The 20,735-nt window shown below is 42.7% G+C and overlaps 1 protein-coding gene across 1 annotated transcript in view; it reads left to right on the top strand.

The window, feature by feature from the left end:
* Positions 1–20,735, top strand: part of BMP6 (bone morphogenetic protein 6) — a 162,693-nt gene that overhangs the window by 124,234 nt on the left and 17,724 nt on the right. The window contains exons 2-4 of the mRNA XM_032250010.1: positions 1,706–1,898; positions 18,263–18,411; positions 19,117–19,314. Of these exons, the coding sequence (XP_032105901.1) occupies positions 1,706–1,898; positions 18,263–18,411; positions 19,117–19,314 (540 nt within the window). The remainder of the gene's footprint in view (positions 1–1,705; positions 1,899–18,262; positions 18,412–19,116; positions 19,315–20,735) is intronic.

Below are 20,735 nucleotides of genomic sequence, written 5' to 3'. Positions count from 1 at the left end.
GGAAAACTCTGCTATAAGGATTAATTTGCTCATGAGATTTCACTTTGGTTGCCATTAAGAAAACACGAACAGGAACAGCGAAGCAGAAGTGTTTCCTAGCTCTGGAGAAAAGAGTCAAGGATTTATGGTGGGGAGCAGAGCGCTCCTTTTTTCCTTTTACAGTGATCATAAATGAAGCATCTGAAGTTTGACAGCACTTCTCTCACACAGGACTTTGTACAGACATCTAAAAGCTGACGGGAAAATGAGAATCAGATAATCAGTAATGGCTGTTTCTTATGTGTCTTCATGTTGGTCCAGGAAAAAGATTTTATTTTTAAAATGTATTTTGTCTAGCTTCACTGCAGTGTAATTGATAAATAAACATTTTATATATTTAAGGGGTACAAAGTAATTTGATATACCAATACATTATGGGGCGATTACCACTATGAAGTTAATTCATGTGTTTATCACCTCACAGTGACACGGCTTTATTTTTTTGTGGTGAGAACTTTAAGATCTGCTCTCTTAGAAATTTTAAGTATGCAATACAGTATTAACTCTTGTCATCATGCTGTACATTAGGTCTCCAGAATTCACTGGCTATGTATAACTGAACCTCTGTACCATTTGACCCTTCCCCCAATAGTCCTCCTCCCTCCCAGCTCCTTGTAACTCTGTTCTATTTTCTGCTTCTGTGAGTTCCACTTTTTCAGATTCTGCATATAAGTGAGGTCGTGCAGTGACTGCCTTTCTGTGCTTTGCTTATTTCATGTCACGTAACATCCTCCAGGTTCATTCATGTTGCAAGTGGCAGAATTGCCCTCATCTTTAGGACTGAATACAAACTCATGTATGCACATATCACATTTTCTTTCTTCATTCATCCATCAATGCAGTCAGGTTGATTCCATGTTAAAAATCTTTTAGATTCTATCCCTTGCCCCCAGTTTTTTTTTCTGATGTAAACCATGAGAAAATAGCAGTGGCTCCACTGGTGATTTCCTTCCGCATCTTCGTTCTTCTACGTGGGATCCACATGCAGAATAAATGGGGGTTCCAGCAATTTCCCGGTGTGGAGAGTGTCTCCCCTCAGAGTCGTGGGGCCCTCAGGTTCTACCAGGAGGAGGAAGGCATAAACATTTTCACTGAACAGGCAAATTACACTTCAGGCCCAGGCAAAATGTGTTGCCTACTCCCCTTTCCCACCCTCAGCCATCCCCACCAATGTTCAGCTCAGGGCTGCCCTTGGTTATGTCAGCTGCTGGTGGTGACAAATAAACCAGCTCAAGGACGGAAGAGAAGCCTGGAGGAAAGGCGACCAGGGGAGCATAACGGGGCCAGGATGGGCAGACCGGTTCTTCATCATTGTTTCATTAACTCTCACACCTTTTCCTGTGAAATGATATTCTTCCCATTTTTGCAGATGAGAAAACTTTAAGCCAAGAGTTTTCATAACTTGTGCTTATGCAAATTCACTCAAATAAGTGTACACGCGGAAGTATTTAAAAGCTAAGAATTCTGCCTATCTTGGGTAACATGAAGGATTTTCATCTCATCCTCACAGGCCAGCCTGTGGTCTGTGCACCAACCGATCCCCCTAATTAGCTGTGGGTAACTGGTAATCCACCGATGAAGTCAAACGGGGAAACTTTGGTGAGGTGAGCCCATGGCACTTAGTCAAGTAACAATAGCTGTCACTCTCTCTTGTTTAATCTTATAGTGGAGTACGACAAGGAGTTCTCCCCTCGTCAGCGACACCACAAAGAGTTCAAGTTCAACTTATCCCAGATTCCAGAGGGTGAGGCGGTGACGGCTGCAGAATTCCGCATCTACAAGGACTGTGTTGTGGGGAGTTTTAAAAACCAAACTTTTCTTATCAGCATTTATCAAGTCTTACAGGAGCATCAGCACAGGTATGAAGGCTCGAGAAAGCCCCAAAGGTGGTACTGGCCCCCGTTTCCCACCCTCTGTGATGACGATTACCCTGTGGAGGGTGACTTGGAGTTCAGCAGTAGCATGTGAGCACGAGGAGGGGGGTGTTCTAAATGGTAGCATTTAGCTGGTGAGTTCTTTTGCTATTAAGTTGATTTTCCAAGTAATTATTTTTTCCTAAGCAAGCTAGTGAATGTATTTATTATAACCATCCTTTGTGATCAGATAACTCCATAATTTATTGGGAATAAAATGTTCCCACTATTGCTTAGTCCTCATTTTGAATGATAGGTAAGAGTGGCTACAATAAATTCATACATTAAAATTATATGATGCTTATAAGTGATAATAATTCAGGTGAATATGAGGCTGTGTATTTGTGCACATAAGATACACACGTGTGTCTTTGAGTAAACGTGTTTCATGTATTTTTTTTTTATCATTTGAATACAAGGGAGCAGTAGACATTTTCCATGTCTATATTATTCTTGGTTTCTAAAACAAGCCCAGACCATTTTACAAAAGAACTGCAGTGAAGTATGTTCATGGAGCTGCCTGGCAATACAGAAAAGCTTCCATGGAGCAATTCTTGGAGGACTGGAAGGACTGAGTGATGAAATATTGTAGTTGTTAGTATAGAAGAAGCCAATATGGCCAGGCATGGAGGCTCACACCTGTAATCCCAGCAGTTTGGGAGGCCAAGCTGGGTGGATCACCTGAGGTCGGGAGTTTGAGACCAGCCTGACCAACATGGAGAAACCCCGTCTCTACTAAAAATACAAAATTAGCTGGGCATGGTGGTGCATGCCTGTAATCCCAGCTACTCAGGATGCTGAAGCAGGAGAATCTCTTGACCCAGGAGGCAGAGGTTGCAGTGAGCTGAGATTGCGCCATTGCACTCCAGCCTGGGCAACAAAAACAAAGCCCCATCTCAAAAAAAAAAAAAAAAAGGAAGCCAATAGAAACCCCAAGAACTCGAATTTTGCTTGGTATTTAGGGGTCAGTTTAGTATGGCAGTGAGAATCGAGGCCTTTATGCACAGTAGATTAGTATTACTGTGTAGTTCTTAGTGTGTACAAGGTGGAAATTGAGCAGGTGATATGATGGTCTGGCAATTGTACAGCAGCTACAAGGATAACAATGAAGGGAGGTGAACATTCAGTGGGAGGGAACGCCACGCTTCCAGACTCCATAAGGTATTTGTCAGCTTCGGTTTCATAAACTAAGTCCAGATTCCTGCTTTTGGTCTTGTGAGTCTGTTGACTTCCCAAGAGTTTCCAAAGGCTTAAGAATGACTTGGGTTCTTCCTGAATGTATTGATCTCCGTGTGGGTCTATCACAAATACACACACTGAGCTCATAGGGAACATTAATTTGCCCTGTGAAAGATTCATTTTCGTTTTGAAAGCACTGCCAGCAACCAGCCCTCATGTATATTTAAGTCTGTAATGGGGAAACACGGAAGAAGAACAGAGGCTGATACCATACTTTGGGACATTTCATGGTATGAATGTACATGCTGATGGTTGTAGGTAATTCATAGCTGGGACAGCTACATGATGAGTAAAATGTATCCATTGTGGTGTCTTGATAATGGAACACAATTTTGGAATGAAAGGGAAGTTTTCTGATATCTAATTCTCACTCCTAAATAAAAGTATATGCAATGGCTTTACTACTGAGGGCCACTTTTCAAAGGTACATGTTTTGTTGCTAGATTTTTGTCAGTTGATACTTCAGAGAGAATTGGTACTCACTGACTCTTTGGAACTGTTTTAGCCATTGATTTTCAATCTGCCTAATTATTCCATTGTATTTCCCTGATTAGGATAACCTATTGGCATCTTTTTTGGCTCAGAAATTGATTGGGAATACATGGTTTTCTCCATCCTGCAGGAAAAACTTTATAGTGAAAATGCCAGGCTGGGAGTTAAGTGACTATGGCATTTTAAAAAATTGTTATTTGCTTTTGAAAAGAGAGAGAAAGTTAGCAGAACATTTGTAAGGTTTATACTGAGCTCTAGCCAAAAAAAGAACAGCTGCCCTGTGCTTAGGATGGTGGTGTCATGCTTCCTCGAGGCCAGCAGTGAGCTTGGAAAATAAAATCCTGAATGGTCCCAAGCTTTGATGACTCTCTATCAAAGCAGAGAGTTGTAGTTTCTTTGCCTTCTAGGATGGGAGCATCTGGCACCTTTGTGTGTTTCGTTGTTGTGCATAGGAGGGGGGAAATTCTGGGAGAATTGGGAGAGTTGCATGCTTTTGAAGGGCTCCAGTTTGGCCAGGAGGAGATTTTCTTTTCTTATCTGTGGGCCAGGAGCCAGGCCTCCTGCCACCTCCTAGCGTTCTTCCAGAGGCCTCCAGATTCAGCTGCAGGACTCCTTCCAGGGGAAGGTTTGATCTCCCCATCTGTACCGTCTTGGGGTGTCTTAGCTGAAAACAATTCTCCAGGTTTGTGAAGAAATGTATTTGTCTAATCTGTGTTTAAGTGAAATTTGCAGTATTTGATGGATTAACTCCATTTAACAACTGTTTGTGTTACAAAATAGTTGGCCTCCTTGAAAAAGAGAAAAACAGAGAGTTTTAAATCCTGAGTCACACACTCAGCTGGGGTGGCAGTAGTTATGTGTCGAGCCTTCCAATATTAAAGGCAGTTAGGAATCCTGACCCAGGGAGGGTCAGGGAAGATTCTTGCAAGATGGGCTTTTGCTGTGAACTCTGCACAAACATGTTTCTTTGATAAGAAATCACTGGACCAAGTAAGTTTAAAAAGAAATAATGTGGCTACTTGAATAGATGGTGCTTTTAGTAAGAAGAAGGAAACACTTGATACTTTACTTAAAAGTCGAGAATAAGCCCTTAGATGAAGTCTATGTCATGGGAGATTTGAAGCAACTCACAGATTAGAATGAAATCAGCAACCTAATAGTGAAACAGTTTTTGCAAAAATCACAGTGGCAAGGGAAATCTGACTTAACTGACTCCATCTTGCTTCTACTTAGCTAAATTGCTCTTGCTCATTCTTGTGCAGAGGCCATAATGGTCCTTTCCTTGAGCGGATCCCCTACGTGTTTAAAAATTGAAACTCTATTCGTAAAGAGGTCACAAGGTTATGGTAGGGGTTGGGCTTTGCTATAGACATAAACAGTGATCTGCCATTGATGAGCTTGCTTGTCTGTAAGTTGCTGACTGCCCCAGAATCATGTAACTGAGGCTCACAAAGTTTATAACTTCCCCAACTACACCTATAGATAACATCACTATTGTGAAACCTAAAGAACTGGTCTTTGAGATATTTTTCAGATTTAGCATTTTGGTAGACCACGAGATGCCACCTCGTCTTGAAATTCCTTCCCAGGAGCTAACTCAGCTACATAAAGACAGTTTTAGTCATACCTGTGATTTCATCCTCGGTCAGTCAGTGATTTCAGTTCCCCAGTCCCCTTCCTGCCAAAGTACCCTTAAAAAACTCTAGCCTCTAAATTCTCAGGGAAGCATATTTGAGAAATACCTCCTGTCCTACTAGTTGGCTGGCCCTGTGATTATAAACCTCTTTCTTTGCTACAATACCTGCTGTTTTCAGTGCATTGGTTTTTCTGGGCAGTGGGCAAGGAGAATCCATCAGACTGCAGCAACGGTCTGCATCATTATTGAGTACCACAGGATGCCTTTGCATTTTATTTTTAGAAGTTTACTCCATGGTATTGCATGGTGTTTAAAAGATGAGTTTGGTGTTAAAATTTGGTGTTGTAAATCATTGTGTCCTTGTGATGACGCAGGTAAAAAAAAATTACATTTATATAGTAACAGTTTGGAAAAGGCCTTCTCTTACATTTTCTCATTAGGATTTTACCATGACCCCATCAGATAGACAGGGCAGGCATGTTATCTTTGAGAGAACAAAGCATGGCACATACGAATTTTGCCAAGGCCAAATAATTCCTAAACGGTTGTCTGCTATGCTTCCTAAAAGTGGTTTCGATGATGTAGGTACAATCTCAAAATAAAGATGAAGTACTGGAAAGAGGTGAGCAACCTCCTTATGACACATCCTCACACCTCCATTTCCTTAGATTTGAAGCAGACGTCCCAAGGATGTTTCTGTTTGAATGGCAAATGAGAGAGTTTCATTGGTAGTGAAGATATGTGTCTGTTAGAATTCAGACTCTGGTACTTTGATGTCTAAGACCTTCCTACAGAAAACCTTCGCAAAACTTGGTTTTTTTGATCTCTCGATCAACCACTGGTCTATTAACAGCCTTTTCTAGAGAAGGGAAGTAGAGGGGAAGACTGGAGTAAATTTACACAAAAGTATATATACTTGTTCACAGGGTTATACATTTGTCAATTTACTTCTTTTCACAACATGTACTCATGATCTTTATTCTGTTAGCACTTTTATATCAATAGTTAAATTTTGAGGTCTTTAAAGAATATCATTTTCTTCTACATTTTTTACTTGGTTAAAGGCATACTTTTACTGTTTGTAATTGAATTTTGTATACCTAGAAGTCAAAGAACATCTCTTGAAAGCCAACCAGAAATTTTAACAAACACATTCAATATCTGAATCATGGTCCTGTTTCATCCATGAATCGGCCACGCTTCTCTCTGCTAGTTTTGAAATTCTGTGTTCTACTCTGTGTGTTTTGGCATTCACATTGCTTGGCAGTTGATGGTCTCTCTTCTGCATGTATGGTAACTTTTCTTCTCCGTGTTCTTATGCTACAGTCTTTTGGGGGACATTCAAAGAATTAATTACCAAATTTAACATTTATGTTTCATTTAAACAATATCCCAACTTACTCATCTATTTAGAAACAGGCAAGGATGTTTTTCGTAATTTGATTTTAGAGTTTGGTTTATATGTTCATCTTAACTTCAGAATCCTTAGGATTTGAAGAAATGCATCTTAAAATCAAAGAGGGAAATGCTGCTCTGTAGTTGGTTTTCATGTTTTTAATACATTTTTATTGAAGTTAAGGCTACATATAAAATTTACCATCTTTACCATTTTTAAGTGTATAGTTCAGTTGTAATAAATACATTTATATTCTTTTCTTCCCCCTTCATCCCTCCCTCCCTGCTAAAATGGGAAGATTTTCTCAGGCCAGCACAGAAGGCTGTTGCTAGAGTCTGCAGGAACAATCCAAGACTGAATTATTGCTTTCATTTTTGATGAAATTCACAAAATCTTACCTATTTTACAGATAGAATATAATTGTCCCAGGAGAGAAAAGGGTAACGAAACAATTTCCAGAATTTTTAGTTCGATACTGCTCTCTGAACCATTCACAGAGATAGGGAACACAGGAATAAGTTAACAAAGGAGAATGAAGATGATTCAGATTTGCACATGTTTGAATCGTGGTAGGAGTACCCAAGACCAAGTGGGATGTAGAAGTTTTGAGCTCAGCAGAATGAGCCGAACTATAGTAGCAGATTTTTGAGACCGTAGGTGAGCCACGAAGTAGATTACATAGACCAGATGTGTAAGAATAGAAAATCTAATTGACCCCATACTGCTTATTGAAAGTACTATCTTTTTCTCATGTACTTTAGTGACATCTTTCTCATAAATTAGGTGACCATATATACACGAGTCTGTTTTTTTGGATCTTTATTCTGTTCCATGGGATAATTTTTCTCTTCTCATACCAATATTGCACTATCTTAATTCCTTTAGTTTTATAATAAGGCTTGATATGTGGTATGTAATCTCAAAATTGTTCTTGAGACTTTCTTAGCTATTAATGGCCCTTCACATTCCCATATAAATTTTAAAATCAGTTTGTCTGTTTCCACAAAAAAACAAAAACAAACTTTCTGGGCTTCTGATTGGAATTGCATTAGATCTAGAGATCAATTTGTAAGAATTTACATCTCAACCATAATGAGTGTTTCAGTTCAAGAATGTGGTATTTACCTACGTCTTCTTTAATATGTCTCAATCATATAGTTTTTTTGTGTATCTTGAATATTTTTATTAGATTAATTTTAGATATTGAAGTTTCTGATGCTGTTATAAATGGCATTATTAGTTTTTAAAAATTTCAGTGCCTAATTGGTTTTTGCTGATATATAGCATACCATTGATTTTTATTTGTATCCAACAACCTTGCAAATTTACATGTTAATTCAAATAGCTTTTTTGTATGGCCTTTTGAAATTTCTGTGAATATAATCTATAAATATTAGCTTTATTTTTTCCTTTTCTATTCTATTTTTTTGCTTCTCTTTTTCTTATTTTATTGTGCTGGCTAGGACATCCAGGACAATGTTGAAATCATTCAGATTTCTGTCAGATTTTTTAATCTCAGAGGTAAAGATTTAATATTTCATCATTAAGGATGATGATTGCTCTAAATGTTTTGTAGATACCTTTATTAGATAAAGGAAATTCTTATCCATTGCTAGCTTTCTAAGAGTTTTTTAAAATTAGGAATTGGCCTGGATTTATCAAATGTTTTTTCTGAATTTTGGGACAATCATATAATTTTTCTCCATATAATGCTATGTGTCTGCCATATGAAATGACTTTTAAATGTTATACTAACTTCATGTCCCTGGAACAAGTTCAAATTGTGATTTATTATTCTTTTTGTATCAGGCTGGATTCAAAGACCATATCTGATGACTGCTATCTGGATCATCTATGAGTCTATTTCCATTATCTGTTTGTTCCCTTGATTTTTCCTTATTTGGTTTTATTTCCTGGCAAGCCTGCTAATTTTCTATTTATGAAATTCTGGACATTATTTAAGAAAAAAGTTATAGATACTGTTATCTCCTTCCAGACTAGATTCAATGTTCTACTGTAAGGCAGACAAAATCACCTTTTTCTTTTTGTTCCAGTTTAGGCAGGGTCTAAGGATATATTAAGGCTTATCTGTTTCTGGTTTTCCTTTCTTCTAGAGTTTAGCTCTTTAGCTGTTAAGTCTAGGATGCTGGGCACACTGGCTCACATCTGTAATTCAGCACTTTGGGAGGCCGAGGTGGGATGATTTACTGAGCCCAGGAGTTCAAGATCAGCCTGGGAAACATAATGAGACCCTGTCTCTACAAAAATAAAACAAATTAGCCAGGCGTGGTGGCTTGTGCCTTTAGTATCAGGAGACTGAGGTGGGAGGATTGCTTGATCCTGTAAAGTCAAGGCTTCAGTGAGCTACGATTGCACCACTGCACTCCAGCCTAGGCAACAAAGCAAGAACTTGTCTCAAAAAACTTTTTTTTAATTTAAAAAACCTTTTAAGAATAACATAAAAGTGGCTGGGCGCAGTGGCTCAGGCCTGTAATCCCAGCACTTTGGGAGGCTGAGGCGGGCAGATAATGAGGTCAAGAGATCAAGACCATCCTGGCCAACATGGTGAAATCCCAACTCTACTAAAAAAAATACAAAAATTAGCTGGGCGTGGTGGCATGTGCCTGTAGTCCCAGCTACTTGGGAGGCTGAGGCGGGAGAATTGCTTGAACCCAGGAGGCAGGGGTTGCAGTGAGCTGAGATGGTGCCACTGCACTCCAGCCTGGCGCCTGGTGACAGAGTAAGACTCTGTCTCCAAAAAAAAAAAAAAAAATTCCCAAAAACATAAAAGTCTGGAATGTTTACAAGAGCCCCTCTTCCTTGGTGGACTCTGCACTCAATTTTTTAGCTCCCCAGCACTGTGAGACTGCTAAAACCTCTGCTTTGCTCTTGAGCCTTTACACAGTTTCTTTCTGCTTGTTTTCTCAACTCCTCATCCCATGTAAACACAGCTTAATATCTGGCAAATACCTCAAATGGAAAGGTTGGAGCTCAAGGAGGCCAGGACTTGAAGAGCCAAAGTCCTAGAGGAAAGGGACTGCATAGAAGTGACCAGGCTTCTATGAGATCACTTTTATGAGCTCATTTCCATTAAGCTCCCTTTTTTTGGTGGTGGGGGGGGTGGGCTTTAGCTCTTCTCACACACTAGCTGCCTTGAATTTTGATTTTCTCCCCAGCCAGTGATACTGTGTAAAGCTCTAGGCTGCTACCACTTTCTGTTTGGTGTCTGTGCCTCATACTAGAAAATATCACATGACCTGAAAGGAAAAGGCAGCAGCAAACACAAGGCTCACCTTCATACATTTTCTTTCTCCCTGAGGTCATGACCCATCTAGCGTTGCCTTGCTTGGTTGCTCTAAGAGGACTTCAAACAAGTTTGGTTTTTTTGTTAATCCAGTTTTTAGTTTGATACATCATGACCAGAAGCTTAAGTCTTTGAAGTATAGTATGTTTTATCATTTTCATTCGGAAATCTTTTTAATGCATCCCTACAAGTGTTGACATTTGGTTCAGTAATGAAATGGCGTAGTCCTGGAAACAAGATCTGGACCTAGTAGCTGGTCCAGTTCCAGGGCGGAGGAGAGTGGTTTCTTTAGAAGAGCATTACCTATGGACTGATTGCTCTGTAAAATCTGTTGGATTTTCAATGTTGCCCGCTGAGATGAAGATAAAAGTTCACCCTTTTAGATACCTGAGACGGGTTTCTTTTTTGAAGAGAAGGGCAAATTTGAGAAAGCCAGGATGGGAGAACACTATTATAGTTTGGGCAGAAGGAAACCAAAGCCTTTTATCCCCGTGCCCAACCACACCTTTTTCTCTTTCTGGGTCTGGCTTTCACAGGTATGATCCTCAGGGACTACTGAAATCTTACTGCTGACTTGATAATCTCTGGCTCCTTCTGTGTGGGCCTCAGGCAAGCAGTGAGCTTTTCAGTATTTGTTCCTTTGCCCTTGAAAATGGGATAATACAAGTGACCCATGGTTCAGGTTATGTAACTGGTTAGTTTCATCTTCATAGTCAAGGGCATGTGCCTTATACCTAGAACAATCTACTTGAAAAAAAAAACTGCTCTAGGAGCTATCAGACCTTGTTTCTCAGCCTATGTTTTGTTCTTTGTAAGGCACAGGGTAGAAGAGAATGTTTCAGAGAGGAATTAAAGTTATCATAAAGAATCATATACTCTCAAAAGAATGCTAAAACATTTTATGCTGGCGAGGAGAGTCAGTAGGTGATGGGCAGGAGGCGCTGTTCTTTGGAAACAGCTTATCTTCTTGGTAAATGCAAAGACAAGAGAAAACAGGCTTTTATTTCTGGAAACTATGCCTTATATGTTTATCATTCGTGCTTAGAAACAGGTGGCCTTGGTTACGTGCATCTCCATATGAGGCTGTCCAGCTTTGTGGGAGGCAGGCCATGCCAGTGGTTACGATTACTTTGTAGCCCCATGAATAGGTACACCTACTGTGTACCCATAAAAACTAAAAAAAAAAAAAACTTTAAAAAAAGATTACTTTGTAAAACATCTTTTTTAAAAAAGATTAATCAATAGCACTTTTACTATTTTATTTCCCCACCTTGGACAGGAATGTGGAAATGTAGGGTTGGTGATGAGAACCAAAACATGTAAGATTTTCATGTAACATGTTTAAAAGATAGCCAAGGTTGGGTGTGGTGGCTGACACTCGTAATCCCAGCACTTGGGGAGGCTGAGGCAGGCAGGTCATTTGAGGTAAGGAGTTCAAGACTAGCCTGGCTGACTGTTGAAACCCCGTCTCTACTAACATATAAAAATTAGCTGGGCGTAGTGGCATGTGCCTGTAATTTCAGCTGCTCAGGAGGCTGAGGCAAGAGAATCACTTGAACCCAGGACACACAGGTTGCAGTGAGCCAAGGTCATGCCACTGCATTCCAGCCTAGGTGACAGAGCAAGACTCCCTCTCAAAAAATAAATAATAAATAAGTTAATTAAAAATAACAAGTGGCAAACTCTGCACTTGATCACTAGTGAAGGTTAGAGTATACCCCAGTGTACGGAAGCTTTGTTGTGTTTATGTGGCCAAAGAGAAACGACTGGATAGCCATGAATTTGTATAAAGTTAACATCCTCTTTCTCCTCTTACCCTGCTTTGGACATACAGAACGAAGACTTCCAATAACACTGACACTTGGACTTGATCTTACCTGCAATTCTGTTTATTAGCCTAATTCAATGACTCCCTGAGGGTTAAGCCAATCCATAAGACACCGTGACTTGTGGAGCAGCCTACATTTGGCTTGCACTGTTTTAGGGGGAGGAGCAAGAAATCTTGAAAGCAGATAGCTTTCAACCCTAAGTTCACAAAACAGGCACAGGTAGCACTGCTCGCATTTCATGGAGAGGTAGTCTGGCTTTAGGTCCTTGGCTCACAAAGCGTGGTTCTTAGACCAGCAGCATCAGCATCGCGGGGGAACCTGTTAGAAATACAGATTCTCAGGCCTCTCCCCAGGCTTACTGAGTCAGAAGCCCCAGGGGTGAGGGGCAGCAATCCATGTGTTAACAAACCCCCCAGGGGATTCTGACGCAGGCTACACTTGAGAGCCACTGGTAAAAGAGCATGTACAACATGTGAGCCAGACTGCCTGGGTTCATTTTCCAGCTCTGGCCTTGCTGGCTGTGTGACCACATTCAAGCTGCTTGATCTCAATCTCTCTCTCTCTCTCTCTTTTTTTTTTTTTTAAGGTTGGGTTTTGCCCTGTCACTCAAGCTGGGTGCAGTGACACTATCTCAGCTCACTGCAACCTGCACCTCCCAGGCTCAAGCGATCCTCCCACCTCAGCTCATCCCCAGCTAATTTCTTGTGTTTTTTGTAGAGACAGGATATTGCTATGTTGCCCAGGATGGTCTCGAATCCCTGGGCTCAAGTGATCTGCCTGCTTCAGCTTCCCAAAGTGCTGGGATTACAGGCATGAGCCACATGCCCAGCCCACTTAATCTCTTTGTACCTCAGTTTCTTCATCTGTAAACCTGTAACAGCATTGATAGTATTTACCACTTACAATTGTTATGAGGCGTTAATGTATGCAAGTGCACTTAGAACAGTCACGTAGTAAACACCATGTGAAGGTTTGCTATGTTAACATTCTAACAGCAAAGTGATTTATATTGGTTTGTTAAACATGAAATAGCCCCTGCAGAATCAAGGTACCTTTGACATTTGAAACCTCTCTTCATATCCTGCTAGCCATTGGGTAATACCAAAGAGTGTAAAAAAAAAAGTAAGTGTAACCAAATATATAATAATAATGTTCATTCATCTTTGTTACCCAAATTTGTATGTGTCATGTATGCAGCAGTTTACCCTTGTTTGTAGAACTCAACTGTGTGATGCCTTTTCTATCTTTCTAGTGGTAAAAGTTTAAACATAATCCATACTGTCTCTTACATAAGGAAAAAGTGAAAAGCACGGGCTTGACTCCTTAATTTTCTAAAATGGAAATAGATTTTTTTTTACTTTCATTCTGTTGGAAAATTGACTTTTCCTTATTGCAGAAAGTCAGTTCCTCAGTGTGTGAATGTTTTTTTGTATCTTAATTTAACATCAAGTCCAGATGCACAAATGCAGAGGAATGTGTGATGAAGAAATAAACAAAAGACCTCAGGGTCAGCTTATTGAGTACTTCATAAATCTGCTTATTTTGTATATATAAATGCCACTTTATTGAGAGCATTTTTCTAGCAAAATGGTTAGTAGTAAACACTGTTATACTTTGACCTGGGCATTGTGTCCTTGATGGGTGTGTGATTTGTCAGGAAGGGGTCAAAGCCTGTCCACCAGGAGTTCAAGCGTTTCCTGCCCTTTTCTGAGGGCAAAGGAGAGAAAAGCCTGCTGTGTTTTGCCAGTGGTGCTCTCTGCCTCTCGGCCCAATGGCGTATCACTGATGTGAGCCTGTGTGTTGGAGACTGTGATAGGAGGGACACGCAGGGATAAATCTTGCTCACAAACACCAACACTCGCAGGCACTTTCCTGCACACACCTCTCATTCCTAGCTGATCCTGATGGGGGAGGCCCACTGGTGATCTTTTTTATTCATTCATTCATTTACTCATTCATTCATTTATTCATCTGAGACAGCAGACCAGAATTTGGGCCATGGCGATGGTAGGGGGACACCTCCTTCCTCTCCCACCCCCCACAGCTAAAGGACTGGATAGAGGTTGTCTTTGTGAGTGGCTTTCTGACTCGTCAACTCTAATGGCAGAGTGAATTTTTGAAATTGTCCAGAAATCTCTTATTAGGTGCATTAATTTGTTAAGAACCTCATTTGCCCAGGATGACCACAATATGAGAAATGTCTTGCTCTGGGGCTGGAATTACACGGAAAAGAGTAACACTGTTACCGCCTTGAAGGTCGGAAGCATATTCACCATGCAAATGTAGGGCCTGAGTTAGTTGAGAACAAAATAGTCAATAACTGCATTCAAAATTATCTTCCCTTGTTTTGAGATTTTCTTTCATGGCTTGCCACCTTAAGAGTATGTCACCTCAGTAGGAAGGTTCAAATAATCTAGGCATGGTGATGATTTTGGCCAGTCTCTAGGATTCTTTATCTATCAGTGACACACATTTTAGGTGACAGCATCTCTTCTCAACTCTGCCCAATTGAGATTTAGAAGGGCAAGCTTATTTTTCACCTGGCAAAATCAGATACATCGTCTTCGAGGCTATACTTTTACAGTCTGCAGACTAGGAAGGCCGTGTATCTCCAAGGAAACGTCAGTTGATGCCGGTCAGACCAGAACTGTTTTAGTGATTTACCGTCAATAGTATCTCTTCAATATCTGAGTTATTGGGAGCTTTGACGGTGAACCCATGAAGTTGTACCTTAAAACTTCATTCCTTTTTCAAGTTCCTCTCCCTGATGGTGTGAACATGTTAGTGATGTTGTCATGCTGGACACATAGAGCATTCTGCTTGGAAGGAGGAGCAGGGTAAGATGGGGAGGGTCAGCGGGGCTCCACCACAGTGTCACCATCTACAATCAACACCAGACATCGCAGGCATTTTCCTGCACGCATCTCTCATTCCTACCTGACCCTGATGGGGGAGGCCCACTGGTGATGTTTTTATCTATGTATCTGTCTGTCCATCCATCCAACCATCCATTCAGAGACAGGGTCTCATTCTGCCACCTCAGCTGGAGTTCAGAGGTGCAGTCGTGACTCACTGCAGCCTCCACCTGCCTGGACTCAGGTGATCGTCTCGCCTCAGCTTCCCAAGTAGTTGAGACTACAGCAGTGCAGTACCATGCTTGGCAAATTTTTGTATTTTCTGTAGAGACAAGGTTTCGCCATGTTGCCCAGGCTGGTCTCAAATTCCTGGTCTCCGGCAATCCTCCCACCTCAGCCTCCCAAAGTTCTAGCATTATAGGCATGAGCCACTGCATCCGCCTTCCCAACTGGTGATTTTTAACCTGTGCCTGCCCTGTGTATCTTACCATATTTTCTGTATCCAGCTGACTTTAGCATTTGTATGTGGTAGATTTCGGTCCCTTACATTATTCTGAGCCCTCATACAGTACCTTCAGGCTGTGCTCTGTCTGCTTCATGATTCTACTTTTAAGATACATGACAGCTAAGGGCCTGGGCTCTGATGAAATTCCATTTGCCCCACTTAGCCATGTGACCTTGAGACCCTCTCTGGAGCTCAGCTGTAGAAGGGACGTCCTAGGTCCTGCCTTTTCTGGCTGTGCTGAGGATAAAGGCTGTTGACACAATCAGTATTCCTTGTTCCTCTATTCCACTTGGTCCAGTTATCTGAAGTCCATGCTCTGCCTCACTTCCTTTCTAAAGACCTCAAGCATCGTAGATCTAAACATCGAAGTCCAAGCCTGCCTTGCTGCCATAGGACCACAGAGAGCGTTCATCTTTCAAGGCACAGCTGCTAGATTGCACTTGTTGACCTCACAGGTGTCTTAAGAAGTAAGAACAGGCAGAATTCTCAGTATACAATTAGAAAACTGTGCCACAGAACAATGCAAATCCATGGGCCCCAAAGTGACTCGGTAGCAGAGTTGGGATGGAAACTGGGCTTCCCACATCCACGAATCCACACTGACCCCGTAGATATAATTGCCTCATGTCATGACGGGTCATCCTCATCTTCCGCCTTTGCCCCGAGTTTAACTTTTGATTTCATGTTCTCCCTCTTTCATTCATTCCTTCTCTTTCTGCTCTTCTCTGTTTTCCTCCTCCTTCTTGGATGATGTGCGTCTGTCTCTTTCCCCACTTTCTCTTGGACGAGGCCGCCATTTTCTTTATCACAAAGCCTGCTCTTTAAAAATAAAAGTTCATTCTAGTCATTCCACCAGCTGTGCAACACTCATGCTTTGAACTGTATTTCTCTGTGTGCTTATTACAAATCCTTAAAATGTAGGTGCCTAATGTAGTCATCAGAGGGAACTCAGCAGTAGCTCCATGCACTCTTGGGCCCTGACTCGAGGGCAGCCTTACCCCTGAGAGTCCCACCGGGTCTTGATGCAGGAGAGTGCCAGCCACGTTCTGCCTGTGACACCCACGTGTGCTGTGCTTCCTCTGGAACTGGGGCTACTTTCCCACAGTGTGTCTGTACTGTCTGTGTTATTGCTGGATAAGGGTCTTCTGTGACCTTCCAGAACAGAACTGATGTCTTCTTACATCTGAACTTCAAAGCCTTGGCCTTCCAATCTCTGCTCTGTTTTCCACGGACCACCCCCCCGCCCCCAGCCCCCCCCACCTCCGTCTGCCTGCTCACAGTTGTTACCTCAGTGATGGGGGGTAATTTGTCAACAGGGGTGTGACGCATCCACATCGGAGAGAGCTTTCAACAGGGCAGGCCAGAACGTGGTCTCCCGCAGACTCTGTTAAGCAGCTGAGTAAACGACTTTTAGCTGTGCCTACTGTTTATACTTGGAAAAGACGGCACTAGAGTTCCCTTCTCCCTCTAAGTGGCCATGGAGGCAGGAGAAACTGTTCACTCCTCCTCTGAGAAATCGAACCATTTTAACTTGATGTTTCACTGGCCTCCTAAGTACTTGATGGATTAGAGATGAAGTTCATTCATTCATCACAGGTCGTCTTTGGTAATAATCTTAATGGGACACTATGTTATGATGGAAAGCTCTTTGAATCCACGGGGAACTAAGTCCTGTTCTTTCACTTACTAGCTTGAGATCTTGACCACATGACCGTAGTTTCATGTCTGAGTCTCAGGTTCCCCAGCTGTAAGGCGGAGACAGTGACATTCTGCCTAGCTTTTAGGATTGGTATAAGGACCAAGCAAAGAGACAGTAGATGAAGGCACTTTGTAACTTACTTAAATGTATGCTCATCTTAAACTTAGTGCTTAATTTTAGTCATTTTTCTGTCTCTGTAAGATATTGCAGCAAAATAGTTCCAATACCAGGAGCTTCGAGTCTTTCCATGGCCAAAATATAACCCTCCCTGTCTTGGGAATCCCAGGCATCTCATTCTAGTGGTCATGGGATGGATACACAGATTCAGATTGTCCCTAAAGCACAAAAGTGACCGTCCCCTAACACTGACCTATCATAAAATGCAGGGGGACAGGAGACCCTCACACCATCATCCCACAGTCCCTAGGATTATGTTAGTTAAAAACTGTGAAAAATGTCAGTCATCCCTGTGGGGCCTAATGGAAGGAGTGGAGTCTATGACTTTGCCCCAAAGAACCCCAGTCGTAGCTCACAGCTGTGCTAGGATGAACTTTAAAATCACTCAGCGTCTACCCCCGGCTACACAGTCCATGTGAGGATGAACTGGGTATTCACTGCAGACCATTCAGAGCCTTAATTAAAACAGTAGATGATTACTCGGGCATGTGATGTGGCTTCTTGTTTCTCCTCATTTCACAGAATCAAACGTGAAGATTTTCAGTCCCAGTTTTTATTTATTTATTTATTTATGTTTTTGAAAAACGAGCAAAGCCGAATTTGTAAATGCTCATACGGATCCTGATTTGTATCTTTTCTTAATCCTGTTTCTCACCGCCTCCTGCTTTCCCTGTTTTTAGAGCTTATTAGCCATAAAGTAAGCAATTCACTAATAGTATCATAAATAAATTCTTAAAATATGATAATAGAAGAATTATTAAAATTTAAGCACCACTGCACTGCAGCCTAGGTGACAGAGTGAGACCCAGTCTCAAATCAATAAAAAAGTAACAATTTAAGAAAACCCATTTATTTGTAATTTATTGTAATTCCAAAAAGATCTGTCGTGAGCAGCACTGGCAAGATTTTGGGTAAAGTTGAGAGGGCCTGCCCGTGTCCAGGTGAAAGCTGATTTCTGTGAAGCTCCTTATCAGGCGTTCCTGTCTCTTCTAATTGTGTCATGCCTGTGTCCTGGGTGGTACCATGCCTCTCAGAGCCATGGCAGGTCACTGTGCATGTGCCTCACAGGTGGATGTGATCTCACTCGGGCATCTTTTATCCTGACACTGAGACAGGACAGAGTGGGAAAGAGCTTCGAGCAGTGCGCTACTCACTGGGCCATTTTTTCTTTCTTTCAGAGACTCTGACCTGTTTCTGTTGGACACCCGTGTCGTGTGGGCCTCAGAAGAAGGCTGGCTGGAATTTGACATCACGGCCACTAGCAATCTGTGGGTTGTGACCCCGCAGCATAACATGGGGCTTCAACTGAGTGTGGTGACGCAGGATGGTAAGTTACCATCCAACAAGCCTCCAACGTCCAGCAAGGAGTCAGTTTCACACGTTTCCCTTACAGCAGTTGTGATAGAACCGTGGGCTACAGTCAAGTCCTCAGCTTCAGGATGGCCTCATTTACTGCTCCCCCATGACTTACACTGAGAACCAAAACCTTTCCCAGAGGCCTCCTAGAGAGGCATTGAAAACAGACTTGGGCCACTTGGAGACAGACAGGAGGGTGGTAATATTTTCAGGAGTGTGGTGGTGGGAGGACGGCTTTCCCAGTCAGAGGCAGGTTGTGGGGATGCCGTGAGTGACAGAGAGGCAGGCGCATCTGTTTAAATCCTGACGGGTAAGCAGGTTTGCAGTACCCTCTCCTCCTGCAGCATCAGAGCCAGCAGCTTGAGGTCCCTACTGCCGATCTGTCCCCCAGGGAGGACAGAGTAACTGCAGATTCATAGTCTAGCAGAAACAGGAGCCCCCAGGAGTTCACGCCACTCCTTCACGTGATTCTGGAACTTGGAAAGGAGTGCTTTGATTCTGCCAAAATGTGCCATCCCAAGGGTGCCAGCCAAGGTTTGGGGATGCATGATGTTCTTCTTTACACTCGTTCTTAATTATGAGCACTTGGGAAACTAGGAAGTATCCCTTAACTGTTGTAGCTACGGGAATAAGTTTCCGCAGAATAAAGAGATGCATGCTTTGATTTGCATTAAAGGAGTCCACATCCACCCCCGGGCCGCCGGCCTGGTGGGCAGAGACGGCCCTTATGACAAGCAGCCCTTCATGGTGGCTTTCTTCAAAGTGAGTGAAGTCCACGTGCGCACCACCAGGTCAGCCTCCGGCCGGCGCCGACAGCAAAGTCGTAATCGTTCTACCCAGTCGCAGGATGTGGCACGGGTCTCCAGTGCTTCAGGTGGGTTTGCGGGGAGCCTGTGTTTCCAGGACGCCTTTTTGGTCTCAGTGAGAGCAAAAGTTGTGTCCATAGTCTCAGATGTTGAGCAGCTTCTGCACAGCAAATCCAAAGGCATGGAGGGGTCATATGCATAATGGTACCTTGCACAGTCACAGAACGTCTGTGTGGGTTCCGAGGGCCCTCAGCGCGGAACACTTGTTACCTGAAGACTCAGGCTGCAGGCATCGTGACTGCCTGTTTATCCACACAAGCGTCTTTCTGTTTGGTTAGATTTCTCCAACTCTTTTTTGAATTTCCGTCAAAACCCAGGGAGCACCTAGATTCTTTTTTCCTAGTTGCGTTATGCTGGGGAGTTATGATGTATAAGCAAACTTGGTCACTTGTGTAATATGAACTTGTATTTGTCAGTGCTCTTGGCTGGAAGGGAAGAAAAGTCAAACACCCTCTCGGATGGATTTCATTGGCTCACTTAACGGAGAGGTTCAGGGGTTCTATCTTTAGGAATGGCTGGATCCATGGGCTCAGATGGTATCAGGAATCTCTCTCTTTTTTTGTTTTTCTGTTTTTCTTTGTTGGTGGAATTCTTGGTAAAACTATCTCTAATATGATGGCTGGGAAGGCAACCAGTGGCTCCAGGATTTTGTTACCCTTGGCAACGTCAACATCAGGCAGAACCCTTCCTCAGCAGAAATCCAGGGCGCGACTCCAGTTGGCTTGGCTGGGGTTGCGTCCCGACCCTGAAGTACACTGCTGGGTGGGGAGTGCTCTGATTGGCCAGACCTTAACTGTGTACCCACCCTGGAGCTAAGGAATGAAGGGAGTCCCATTCTGCTCAGAACAGACACATTCAGAGGGAGGGAGAGAGGAGCTAGCCCTTCTATGCCTGAGTGTCAGCTGAGTAGTCCTTCAGAAATGTTCTCCCCGGTGGGTGTGGCGGCTCATGCCTGTAATCCTCACACTTTGGGAGGCTGAGGCGGGCAGATCACTTGAGGTTGTGAGTTCAAGACCAGCCTGGCTAACAGGGTGAAACCCCATCTCTACTAAAAATACAAAAAATTAGTGGGCATGGTGGCATCTGCCTGTAATCCCAGCTCCTCCAGAGGCTGAGGCGGGAGAGTCACTTGAACCCAGGAGGCAGAGGTTGCAGTGAGCTGAGATTGGGCCACTGTGCTCCGGCCTGGGTGACAGAGTGAGACTCCATCTCAAAAAAAAATAAAAAGTTCTCCCCATTGCCTTTTTAGGAAGTGGCATGGAAGTCCACCTGTGGAAGCCCAGAGGAAGGGAAAGGGGAGTGGACAGTCCCTTCCGACAGCCGGTCCCGTAGCAGTTAGGATCGAATGGAAACCCAGACACTTCTGACTGTAATGCCAGTGCTTGCAAGTTCTGGGGTCCTTGGGCTGTTTAAATAGCGTGAGAATCAA

This window comes from Sapajus apella, unplaced genomic scaffold (genome assembly GCF_009761245.1).
Source record: "Sapajus apella isolate SASKATOON/1434 unplaced genomic scaffold, GSC_monkey_1.0 scaffold70, whole genome shotgun sequence".
NCBI lineage: Eukaryota > Metazoa > Chordata > Mammalia > Primates > Cebidae > Sapajus > Sapajus apella.
The sequence above is the reverse complement of the archived record's forward strand: the minus strand, read 5'-3'. Positions and strand labels throughout refer to the sequence as shown.